Raw genomic sequence first — 13340 nt, 5'->3', positions numbered from 1 at the left:
GTACCATAAGTTCTACAAATTCTTTTCAACTAACACATGAATTTGAAGTCCTTCACACACACACACACACACATATATATAAATATATATTTAACTCTTAATTGAGTTGGTTTAAGAAAAAGATAATGAAAGGGCTGTACCTATACAAGATAAAGTCATACGAATATTGATGTGAAATTCAACGTTATTTTTAAAAATTATGTTTTATTTTTACTTTTAAAATCAATCTATATATTTATATAGAGGAGAGCACCAAAGAAATGATGTGACACTCTAAAATTGCTCTAAATTACTTTATCTATTTTTTTTCCTAATTTTTTCTTTAACTTTTGTATTTATATAAGGGAGAGCAAGAAAGATATGACGTGACACTTTAAAATTATTTTAAATCACTATCTATTTTTTTATTCAACTTTTTCTATAAAAATATATTTTTATTCTATTTTTTAAAAAGTATAATAATATTAATTAACTTTATTTTATTTTATTTTACTTTCTAGATATCTATCTATATATATAATAATAAATGAATTAACTAATTTATATATAATAATAAATTAATTAACTAATTTAAATGAGAGATATATTAGTGTCTTTTTAAATGAGAGATATTTTTTTCAAAAATATTATAATTAAAATGAAACGTGCATGCATTTATATATATATATAATAAAATAAATTAAAAATTATTATATAAAAGAAAATATATTATGATCCATTATATTTTAGTCAAATATTATTTCTAAAAATTCAATACTAATTCTTTGTTCGATTTTTTTAATAGTTTATTTTACCATTTTAAAAATAAAGGGTCTAAATAAGTAATCAACAAAAATACATGTGGTTTAAATAATCTATCTATATATTCCTAATTTTAATATTTTGACAAAACACTAAATCCAAATTTTTTAATAATTTATTTTACCATTTTAAATATAAAGTGTCCAAATAAGTTATCGACAAAAATATATGTGGTTTAAAAAATCTATTTATATATTTCTATTTTTAATATGTAGACAAAAAAATGTCCAAAAACTAATTTTATAAAATAAATGGTCAAAATGAGTAATCGGCTCAAATAGAAGATTCAAAATGGTATGAACCCTTATATAAAATGTGTTATATATAATTTATTTTTTATAAAGAATTTTTAACCTTTTGGACATGCATAGTCCAAAGGTTAATTTTTAAGAATAAAATGTCAAAACGAGTAATCAGTCAAAATAGAGTATTCAAATAATCGATCCATCTAATACTATTTTAACTTTTTGATAAAACACGTCTAAAATTATCGACCAAAATAACTCTTACACAAGACATAAATTTATTTATACATAGTTTATATTTTTTTATAAAAAAAACCATTCAATGTGTATAATAATAATTATATAAATAAAAATAGGCGTATAACAAGTTATTTGAACTTTGTTTTCGATACTTTAATTATTTGCTATACAATGAACACCATCATAAAAAATAAAAATAAAAATTGGGGTCAAATAGTGCCCATATGTCTATATAAAGAAGTATGAGTACGGTGGAAATGACTCACTACCACACAATCTCCCAAAAAAATTTAAAAACATATTTTGTTAATCATTATAAAAACATAGTTTTTTTAGTTTAATTAAAAAAAAAGATAAATTGGACCAATTATAAATAACATGTGTCATACTATTATACTTTTTAATTTTAATTAATTAATTTATAAATTTAAAAATAATTTGGAACAACTAATTCATTTAAAAGTATGAAAAAAAATTAAATTATTAAATATCTAGTAATTTGGGTATTATAAAAAAATTGTTGACCAAAATTGAGCTATGTACCATTTTTTTTTACTGATTTAACCAATATAAGGTATCCCATACTAATTTTCATATTAAATGATACTAAAATTATATTTTCATTGGGTACCAAATAATATATTTCTTTATTTTATTATAATGTTGCATGTATATAAAAATTCGTAAAAAAAAACAAAAATTCAGAAACGTTTTTTACAATTCAAGAAAATTGAACATATAGGCAATAATCCAAGATATTATTAAAATGTAAAAAATTAATAGACATGATTGAAGTAAAGTACTTTTATCCTTATTATTGTTATTATTATTATTTTTATTTTAAATGTTTGGGATGGTTTTGCTTAAAAGAGAAATTAGGGTCAGTTTGGTACAGTGAGAGAGGAGTCTAGTTTAATCTGAGCTAGTTGTAAATAATTATCTTCCTCTCTACAGCCAACGTTTAAGAGGTCCTACCCTCCCAAACACGTCCTCACCACCAGACCTAGACCATCACCCGGTTCAACCCCATCTTCGTCTCCCTCTCTCTCTCTCTCTCTCTAAATAAATATATATTTATATCAGTTTCACTTTACCTGCTCGTCTCTCAAAATTTCCCAAACCCATTTTGGTTTTTTGATTCTTAAGTTTTCTACTTTGTTTTTTGTTGTCCATTCATTACTGTTACTTGTTCTATTATCGTTTTTGTTGTATAATTTCATTTTTGCTTTTCTGGGTTCTTGTTGATCTCAATTGGCTTTTTTTGTTTTTTTTCCTGGGCTTTTTTTTTTTCTTTCCGTAAACCTTCCCTGACCTACTTCGAATTATCGTTGAGAAATTTGGTGCTTATCGAGCTCTATGGTTCTTTTTTGAAGGTTAGTATTGATGGGATTTGTTAAGACCCAATTAGGGTTTTTGTATGATTTTCCAGTTATTTATGGTATGGCTAATTTGTTTAATTTTAAGTAAAGCTATTGGTTTATTGAATTTTGTTATTGATTTTGGCAGAATGTTAATGTAATGATGAACCAAGGAGGTAATACCGAGGCCATAGCACCACTGGACTCCAATTCGCTCGAGGTAGCTTCTCTATCTTTCTTATTGTTTTCTAAACGCCATATTGTATTGGTTTGGTGGATAGGGTTTTTTTTTTTTTGCTACATCATGTGCGATTTGCTTACCTTGGAAAATTTGAGGGTAGGGCTAGTATATTTTATAGTTAATAAATATTGATTTAAGGGCATAAGTAACAATGCTATACAGTATACAGTAATGATTGCTACATGAAGAACAACCGCGTTATAGAATAACGTATGCATCGTTAAACTTCTGATGTTATTTCCAGTTTTTGTGTGTAGAACCAGTGTATTTTCTGTTATATCGATGTAATAAAATAGAATTAGCACTTGCTGTTTTTGTATACAAGGAATGTCTAGTCAAATAGTTTACGACTTTACTTGTCATGCTTCTAGGTCTTTCATAGTTGCAAAATTATTATTTATATGAGGCAATTATGTATGTGTACAACCGTTTGTATCTTGTGGATTGGTTATGTTATTGAGGTTTAAATTTGATAGAAGTTCTTGCAATGCTTGTATCAACTATTAACTAAAAAAGTGTAAAATTGTTGTTTGTTATAGAATCGACATGCATACGCAAGCCAAGGACAAACATCTTCGCATCTTCCTATAACAGCTGGCAATGAAGCCGTACCATGGCCAGCTCATAAGGTGGATAACTCCACGTCGAATGGAATCCCTTCTAACTCAACTTACCATTATGACCAGCACATGCAGCCACCTGTTTCTAGTTCATCAAGTTTGGGAACAGTAAATGCACCACAGGATTACAATGGATATGCATCATACGCAAATCCTACTGATCCATATGGTTATGGAAGCTCAGGATTCTCAAGTTACTATAGCGGTTATCAGCAGCAATCTAACCCTTCCTATTCGCAACCCGTAGGAGCATATCAAAATACAGGTGCTCCTTATCAGCCTATTTCCTCATTTCAGAATACTGGGTCTTATGCTGGGTCTGCAAGTTATTCAAGCACTTATTACAATCCTGGTGATTATCAGACAGCTGGAGGTTACCCAAGTAGCAGTTACAATAATTTGACTACCTCGTGGAATGATGCCAGCTATGCAAACTATAGTTCTCAACAATATCCGCATTACAATTCAGGCACAACCAGTGCTTACAGTTCTGGGACTGCAACAGCAACTGCCACTGCAACTGTAGGTGCAACTTCAGTTAATTATCAACAGCATTATAAGCAATGGGCAGATTATTACAACCAGTCAGAAGTCCCCTGTGCTCCTGGGACAGAGAATCTGTCTGTTCCTGGTGCATCTAATTTTGGATGTCCAGTTCCTAGTGTCACCTCTAGCTATCCAACTTTGAACAGCCAACAGCTGCCACCTCCACCTCCAGGTCCACCTCCACCTCCACCTCCAGTTATGCCCCAAGGTCCACCTCCAGGTCTTCCAGGTCCACCGCCATACGCTTCGTCTTGGAGGCCTGAGTCCAGTTCGTCTGAATTCCCTCCTGTGCAGGTTTGGATTTTCTATTTCAGAGTTTAGGAGGAAAATTACACGCTATTATGTGTGAGCTTATGTCTTGTATATCAAATTATTTGCTTCTTATACATATCAGCTCTCTAATATTGACATCTTATGAGCTGTCATAAGGATTGTGATGAGAGCTTTAAAAATATCATTGAACCTTAAATAGTTTTGCAAAAATTACAAACTCTTTCTGGCGTTTTATTTTGAATACTTTTTTACTTGATTGGGGTTGGAGGAGCTTTATGTCAAGCTGACACAGTCATGTCTTGTCTTATCTAAATGCTATTTTCTGATTTTTTTAATTTATAAAATATGTGCTGAATGCCCCTAATAGAAGAACTAGAAGTGCTTATTTTTCATCTGTCAGAGTAGCCAAACATTGTTGGTATAGATACATCTGGTCACTATTTTTTGAATCTCTTCAGTTTTCCTTCTCGTTATTATTGATAATTATTCCCTTTCCACTTCTCATACAAAATGGTCAGACTACAAAACCATCTGTAGTTTGGTTTTGCTCTAATAGGTTTCAACTGATTCGTTGGGATTGTTTATCACGAATCAAGACCAATGACCAGGGCCTCCTTTTCTCTTTCCCTCTCCACACACACACACACACTTTTATGCCTATGCAATGCAAACCACAAGCCATCTACAGTCTACACCATGCTTATGGTAGTTCAAAGTTTGGCCCTGATTCTGAACTTAACCAGACATAAAGTCAAACTTACCTGTGGTACCTGCTATCATGATGCTTTGGTTTAGGTTTTGTTGATATTGTCAGCCTTTTCCTGTTATGCTAAATTGCATTTTCTTTGCTTGCAACTTGCCATACCACATTTCTGGGCTTGCCTTTCCCAATACCTTCTTTCTATTCATCTGGCTGAATTGACAATGAAGTAAGGTTTCCTTAATTTTGTTTTTAAAGAGAGCAAGAGTGTTTAACATTGCTCGCCCATTGTTGAACTCAAGGCGTATCATGTGGTTCTCTTTAATTAAGATAGTATTAAGATGAGTAGATGAGTTTGTGTGTTAGTGGTCCGTTTCAAGGCCCTGTAATATATATAAAAAAAGATTGTATATATATGAGAAACAATGCATAATATTTTACATTGTCGGAAAAGTATTGTCTATAGATTTTTTTGTGACTGAATGAACATTTTTTATTGGTTGGTTAGATTAATAAGTTATTTTTTGATTAGTTTTTATATTGCTATGTTTTTGTTGATTTCTGTTTTGGTCAGTCGGGTGCTGTAGTTAATGGTGCTCACGATGGTTACTGGAGACATGGTGCTCCTGCTTCTCAAATTCACCATAGTAGTCCAAATCAACCCCACCTTCAAAAGCCTTTGGATCAAAATTCTTCCTATAGCAGCTTTCAGGATCAACAAAAGTCTTTTTATTCTTCAGGATCCAATTCACAGTATTCTGCAACTCATCAGGTGCCTCCGGTGCCTTCATGCCCTCAAGGAGCAAGTTTGCAGTATGCTACTGTTCATCAGGTACAACCGCCCCCCCAGACTTTTCAATCACCTTCGCAAAATGTTCAATCTTTAGATACTCGAAGGATAGGCAAACTGCAGATTCCCACAAACCCAAGAATTGCATCAAATTTGAATTTGGGTTTATTGAAGAACGACAAGGATAGCTCTGTAGCAGGTGCAGCAGCTAAACCTGCGTACATCAATGTTTCGATACCAAAGCCAAATGACAGTGTCTCATCTAGTGCTGGTGCAGATTCTTTACTTAAGGTGAGAATTCTGATTTAATTCTATAGGTGCTCATATGAATGGTATCATCTGATAGATTTAGACTGATCCTTCATGCACATGTTGTTATTCAAATAATGACAATGAAATCTTTTTTTTTTTTTAATCAAGTGAAGCCTTAAAAGTTAGTTGCTTGCATTAGGTCACCATGATCCTGTGAATTTTCTGTGGCTTGTGAAAACACCAATCACTCTGTCAAGTGCTTGCTAACCTTGTGCTACATATGGATTGTTTGTTCGCTGATTCATTTTTGCTATAATTTTGCTTCGCTGTATCTGTAACATTTTTTGGTAATGCTATTTAAATATATGCTCAACATTCAAACTAACAAATCAAACTTTTACAAGTTGCTGATGTATTCCTTGAGACCATCAGTAATATTGAGGTTAGAGTAATGATTGGAACACACTCAAATTGTACATAATTTTTACACACAATGATGTGTATTTAACCTCAACCATACAATTAAAAGTGATGTGGTCCCTACTTAAAAATATCTATGGCTAAAATTGAATACACATCATAGTGTGTAAAAAGTGTGTATGTGGCATTACTCTTTAGATTTTACGAAACATTTCAGTTATGCTTCAATTGTTCTGCCTCTGCATTTTGCTATGTGTTCTGCTGATTTAAAAATATGATATGGTGAATTTAGCCAATTACTTGACATCTGAATACTGTACGTACACATGTTCCATACATTATTCTATTACCAACTTCTGTACAGAGTACTTGCATGGAAGACTTCATGCATGTTTGAACTTTGACATGCAATAAAGTAAGTGAAATTTAAATGAATGACTTATTGGGATTTGAGTTTATGTATTACTAGCAAACATTTCATCTCTACTAGATTGGTTTCAACTTTCATGTCATAATATCATGTAGACGTGACACCAAAATAATATGGTTAATGATATAATGATTAGATCTAGTAGCTAATGTTTTTAGTTACTTGCTTTGTAGCCTAATATGTTTCCCAAGTCCCTACGTGGTTATGTTGAGAGGGCTTTGGCTCGATGTAAAGATGATAAACAAATGACAGTTTGTGAGGCGGTCATGAAGGAGGTAAGTATATAAATTTATAATAATTGCAGAAATGAATCCTGTTGATCTATGTCTTGGTCTGCATCAGTGCCTTAGAAGTTATATACGCCATTCATTTAGACATATGCATATGTACAAGCACAAATGGTTCGAACTTGCACTATATGTTTATAGTATACTTGTCTGCAGACAAGCATATGAATGTGCTACTTCTAATAAATCAAGTTATTTACCCATTCTCTAGATGATCACCAATGCCAGGGCTGATGGTACGCTTTACACGCGTAACTGGGATGTTGAGCCTCTTTTTCCAATGCCAATTGCAGATGCTGTAAAGCAAGGGTATCTCTCTCTCTCTCTCTCTCTCTCTCTCTCTATTTATATATCTACTTTCACTCCTCTCTTCCTCCCCTTTTATATATGGGCCTTTTTGGGAGGCTACATAAGTCGTGATAATTTTTCGTTATAATATATGTGCTTGACCTGTTGTTTTGGGGTGGATTTATGCATTCAAACCTTTCTTGTATCATATATTCGTATGTAATTAAAACTACTCCTGTCAACATAACAAGTTAAGTGATGTTTGTTGGTAAAGTTGAAAGGAATTTGTTATGTTGTTGGCATTGATCTCATTCTCATCTAGTCTTACATGTGTATAGCCTTAAAGACATTTATGTGTATATTTCCCCTAAATAGATGGATATCCATTCTATGTTTAGTTCTGTTCTATATTGATGGCAGCATTTACAAGCATAAGCCAACCTATTGGTTAGATTTTGGGTTGTTAATGTGGGGTCAATTTACATCTGATATAGAGTTATTATTTACTCAGTCACGGATTCCAGTGTATTTTCAACTGATCCATGAGATATATTTTATATTGCAGCATTGTACAGACTTTGACTCCTGTTTCTTTGGAAAATAAGTTAAAGAGAAGTCCAAGTAGACGACCAAAAAGTAGGTGGGAGCCTCTACCAGAGGAGAAACTTGTTGAAAAACCAGCATCCGTCAATCATAGTACTTTAAAATATTCTGGATGGGCGCATGCCAATGAAAGGGACAAAAAGGTATTGTTATTGTAATTGTGAGTCTGTACGTGTTTCCTGTTTTTTTTTGTTTTTTTTTTTTCACGGGGCATTTCTTAAGCATAAAATATCAGTGTTGATTATGTCGTTTGGATTTATGATCTCTATCTTCTTTCCAGTTACTTGCACTAGAAACAGGATCACGTGAGAACCTTTGTTGCCTTTTGTGTTTTATATGGATTGACTGTGATTGTTTAGTTGTCAGTTATAACTAAGCTACTGATTTAGTTCATAGCAATAAAAAGCTATTATGGGGTTAGAGAGCTCCATTCGTGGGTATGTTTGGGGGCATTTGATTTTTTACACACCTTTTAGGCTCTGTGAAAAAAGAAAAAAAAAACAAATTTGATTTGTTGATTTGTGTCTTTTAATTTTAGTCTTTACTGGTCTATTTGGCATGAGACTGTCTAGAGACCAAAAATCACTTTTGGGAGTGCTTGGATGAGTTTTTGAAAGTATTTTATTTGTTTGGATGGTTTTTCTAACTAAGCAGGTTCTGCATCTCTAGGAATGTCTTTTAAAAAGATTATAACTTATTTTGAGCTTCTATGAAATTTTGATGTTTTTTATTTATCTATTTCTTAGTTTTATATTTTTATTTTAATCTTGTCCTTGTAAAAAATTAATTTAAAATGTTTTGTAATTTGGAAAATCATTTTAAAATAGACTATCCAAATAAAAAAGTTAAAACTTTTGCTTCTCTTTTTTTATTGTATAAAAGTAAAAACTACCCCAAACGGGTCCATATTTCTTTCTTCCTCTTATTATTCTCTTTGATTTCCCTTAAAATACAGACAATTTTTAATTAATTATTAATAATTTTGGAGGGTGAGGGAAGTTATGTTGACAAGCTTTTGCTATTCAAACAGTCAGACCCATGGGTTAGTCCCACAAGGTCTGAGGTTCGAGCTGCTTCTGGGTATCTATGTAGCAGTTGCTATAGTTTTATGTTTCCTCAGATATTCATAAAGTTACACGAGGAGCACAGGTTTTTTTTCTTTGAACATATTAAATACAAAATATTCTAAAACATTTATGACGATATAAAGATTGAATTAACTCTTCAGAATTTAATGGTAAACTTTGTTATGATATGTAGCATTATGTTAGGTAACACCAGATTGTTAAATACCTTAATTTTTTGGGAGGAAGGAAAAGAAAAGAGATGAGAAGTGTTTTTGTTTCAGATTGTAATAGTTATACTTTATGCAGACCTTAGCGATGAATACTGGGAGCAAGGATGGGAATTTAACTGTTGCAAGATTTTCTTTAGTGGAGCAAAAAGGGGCAAATAAAATCACCCAAAAGCCAGGAAAAAGGCAGCGTCTTATTGAAAATTTTGGTGCTGCTGGCAATGGTGATGCATCTAGTGATAGTGACAAGGAACAAAGTTTAACAGAATATTATGCGGGAGCAATGGCGCTGGCAAATTCACCCGAGGAAAGAAGGAGACGTGAAAGTCGGTCCAAGCGTTTTGAAAAACGGCAAGGAAATGGAGCAGAAACTCATCACTTCAAATCAAAAAGTGCTGTGTCTAGACATTTATATTCTAAAAGGGCAACTGCGATGGTGCTTAACAATAATTTTGAAGATGATGGCAGCAGGGCTGTTGAAGACATTGACTGGGATTCTTTTACTGTCAAGGGGACATGCCAGGAAATTGAGAAGCGTTATTTGCGGCTTACTTCTGCCCCTGATCCAGCTACTGTAATTATTGTTATCTCATTTGTTTGGTTGTATCTATTAACTGTTGCTTTTTCATACATAATATGTAATTAGCTGTTGATCCTTTGTGCCCTCACAGGTAAGACCGGAAGAAGTACTAGAAAAAGCTCTGCTTATGGTTCAAAATTCTCAAAAGAATTACCTCTACAAGTGTGATCAGTTGAAGTCCGTTCGTCAAGATTTAACTGTGCAAAGGATTCAAAATCAACTAACAGTAAAGGTTTGTTTCAAAACCTCTCTTTCTTTCTCTCATGTAAACATCTACTTATATTTGACTCCTACATGTTAACAGTTAATATGTGATATCAATCCTACATGTTAACAGTTAATATGTGATATCAAGGCAACAGGGAATGCATTAAATGCAACATTTAATCTGGATATTAATGCATACATGTTCGGTATAAGTAATTATAATTTTGAGGCTTTGAGTATCAATGCTTAGAATATATTTTCTGTGTATTTTGTTTTAATATTTTAATTAACTTCACCATGACTTTAGAGGGTTCAATGAAACAGAGTAGTTGTACCGGTCCCGCCAAGTGAAGCTTTGGTTTTTAACATGTATATAACTTAACATTGTATTCGTTATCCATAATTTGTTTCAGGTTTATGAAACTCATGCTCGGTTAGCATTGGAGGTTGGGGACCTACCTGAGTATAATCAGGTTCGTTTTGTTTTTTTCAGTATATCTCAAAAGGGTACTTTTCGTTGTTGAGATCAATACACATATTTACCGTCCTATTCATGATAAAATTTCTCTCAGACTAGGTTTTGTTACTCATCTTGGTGGATTCTGTAATTCTTGTGAAATATTTGACGTGCTATTGCACTGAAATTATACATCTCAATTAGCAGATAAGAAATTGGCTATAATCAAAAGCAGGACTTAGTGAATGCCGTTTTCTCTTGTACACTTTCCATAACAACTACACAACTTTAAGATTGTACTTATTAGTCATTACATTGAAACAAATTGAAGAGAAAATTTCCAGGTATCTTTTCCTGTGTAAGCAAGAATTTTCCTTGTGTATTATCTTATTCCGTTTCTGTTAAAATTTCCGTTTGATGTGATTTTTGCTTGTCATTGATGACCCATCTCTTCAAGTTTAATTGTGTTGTAAATGTGATATATATATATATATTGAATTGGTTGTAATTATGATATTATTTGGGAAATTGTTTCATGCACCTCATTTTGTACAAATGATATTTATTTATTTATTTTAAATAAAGTAACCACATATCTTCTCAAGTTACATTCTCGATGAACTTTTTTATGCAATTTCAGTGCCAATCTCAGCTGCAATCTCTTTATGCTGAAGGAATTGAGGGATGCCACATGGAGTTTGCTGCATACAACTTACTGTGTGTTATCCTGCACTCTAGTAACAACAGAGATCTTGTATCATCTATGTCGAGGTCAGTTATGATTGGAGGAAATTTTGTTCGCTATGTACCATCCTTGTACTGTGTTGAAACACTTGTAATGACCTTCAATCTTTGTTGTGAAATTGAGTTCAGATTATCAAGTGAAGCTAAAAGAGATAATGCAGTAAGGCACGCTCTTGCAGTTCGGGCAGCTGTCACTTCTGGAAACTATGTTATGTTCTTCAGGCTCTTCAAAACAGCACCAAATTTGAACACTTGCCTGATGGGTGAGTTTTGATTAAGTCACTCTCCATTTTAATAAAAATAATTATTAAAGAATGATCGTATTCATATAACAGTATGTAAAATTTCTGCAGATCTATATGTTGAAAAGATGCGGTTTAAGGCAGTGAGCTGCATATCTCGATCTTATCGGCCTTCGTTACCTGTTTCTTATGTCGCTCAGGTTTTGGGCTTCTCTAGTGTTGCTTCTGACAATGATGAAAAAGATTCAGATGGATTAGAGGAATGTATTGAGTGGTTGAAGGCACATGGCGCATGTCTTATTGCAGATAACAATGGAGAGATGCAGCTTGATGCCAAGGTATGTTTAACCACACGCTTTTATTCGGCAGGTGCACCATGTTTGTTGTATATGTTTTTTTTATTAATAGCTAAACAGTCATCTTATGAATTTGATTTGCTAAATGGTTGAATTTATCAGCTTTTACACTTGTATATCTTAAGATACACTAGCTGTAGTATAAAAACTAAATATATCAGTTTTTATTCTGGTTAAATAGTACCGGCCGGCGGCCAATTTATTACAATGTTTAGGATTTAGGATTTTGTATGTCTTTAGCAAATTGGTCTAAATTTTTAGATAGGCATGGCTAAATAGGTGGATATTTGATGTATTGTTGTTAACATTTCATTCTTATGATCTGATGGTTATTTTCTGCGTTTATAAATGGGAATATAATTTGCAGTCATCAACTTCTAGTCTTTTCATGCCGGAGCCAGATGATGCAGTGGCTCATGGAGATGCCAGTCTTGCAGTAAATGACTTTCTGACGAGAACAGCATTGTAACTAATATGACTGTCCAATTGTATCTAAGATTATTAACAGGAACACATGGGAAAGTCATGCTTGCCCACCTCAGCCCATTCTGCAACAAAGTAGCGGAGTTTGTTTCAAGAATACGAGTTGATGACATTTGGAGAAAGCTCAGAAATTATGCTAGAGTTGCTTGTGTTAGCTAAAAGAGAGAATAGCATAGCCATAGATGTGTACAATTGGAATATGTAAACCAAATTCCCCAGAAAGTTGGGATGGCTTTGGAGCCAGCAGCAGTGTAGTAGAGCATTTAATGAGGTTTTTTTTTTTTTTTTTTTTTTGTGAGAAAAGGAAACATAATTCATTTTTACAGCCTAAGAACAAAAGAAAGAAAATGGTACATATACTGGAGGAGAAGAAAAAAAATGTTGTTGCTGACCGTATTGTATTCTTGATTCATCAATGCTTCAAATTTTTTGAGTATGATATCAAGACATTGCATAGCATAATAAAGATTGAATTTTATGATGATTTTCAGCGTCAATCTTTCTGATATCATAATAATGTATATTTAAATATTAAAATTAAAGAAATACAACTGCATGTGGCTGACGCCCAAATCAAATGTTTGGAACTTCCCTTGTGATTCTATGCTAAACTGAAAAATTAAAAAATATTTTCTTATTCCCCAAAACTCATCTTTGCACAAAATAATTAAAATTTCAAACATTTTAAAAGGTGATTCATTACTTAAAAGCCTTTCTGTTTTTGTGAATTTTTGTTGGGGTCATGGGTTATCACCTATTTTTCTTCCTCATCCTCTATTGTGTGAATCTATAGGTTGTTACTCATTTTTCTTGCTCAACAATTTGGTTCTTTTGATGTTACCTTTTCCATTTTCTTGCATGGCTTTTTGCTTACTCCAAACGC

The 13340-nt window shown here is 32.6% G+C and overlaps 1 protein-coding gene across 2 annotated transcripts; it reads left to right on the top strand.

Moving 5' to 3' along the window:
* Positions 1–2194: 2194 nt before the first annotated feature.
* Positions 2195–12941, top strand: LOC133798493 (SAC3 family protein A). 2 transcript variants are annotated; one of them, XM_062236781.1, is made up of 14 exons: positions 2195–2659; positions 2793–2864; positions 3425–4345; positions 5599–6105; positions 7090–7191; positions 7415–7512; positions 8057–8237; positions 9468–9962; positions 10060–10200; positions 10589–10648; positions 11273–11403; positions 11506–11639; positions 11730–11956; positions 12342–12941. In XM_062236781.1, exons 2-14 carry the CDS (start codon positions 2805–2807, stop codon positions 12441–12443), a joined length of 3159 nt encoding a protein of 1052 aa, XP_062092765.1. In that variant the 5' UTR covers positions 2195–2659; positions 2793–2804; the 3' UTR covers positions 12444–12941. The 2 variants fall into 2 exon arrangements, with proteins under 2 accessions (XP_062092765.1, XP_062092766.1); XM_062236782.1 differs by lacking the exon at positions 7090–7191.
* The last annotated feature ends 399 nt before the right edge of the window (positions 12942–13340 follow it).

Source organism: Humulus lupulus, chromosome 8, assembly GCF_963169125.1.
Source record: "Humulus lupulus chromosome 8, drHumLupu1.1, whole genome shotgun sequence".
NCBI lineage: Eukaryota > Viridiplantae > Streptophyta > Magnoliopsida > Rosales > Cannabaceae > Humulus > Humulus lupulus.
Note: the sequence above shows the minus strand (reverse complement) of the source record. Positions and strands in the feature narration are given on the sequence as shown.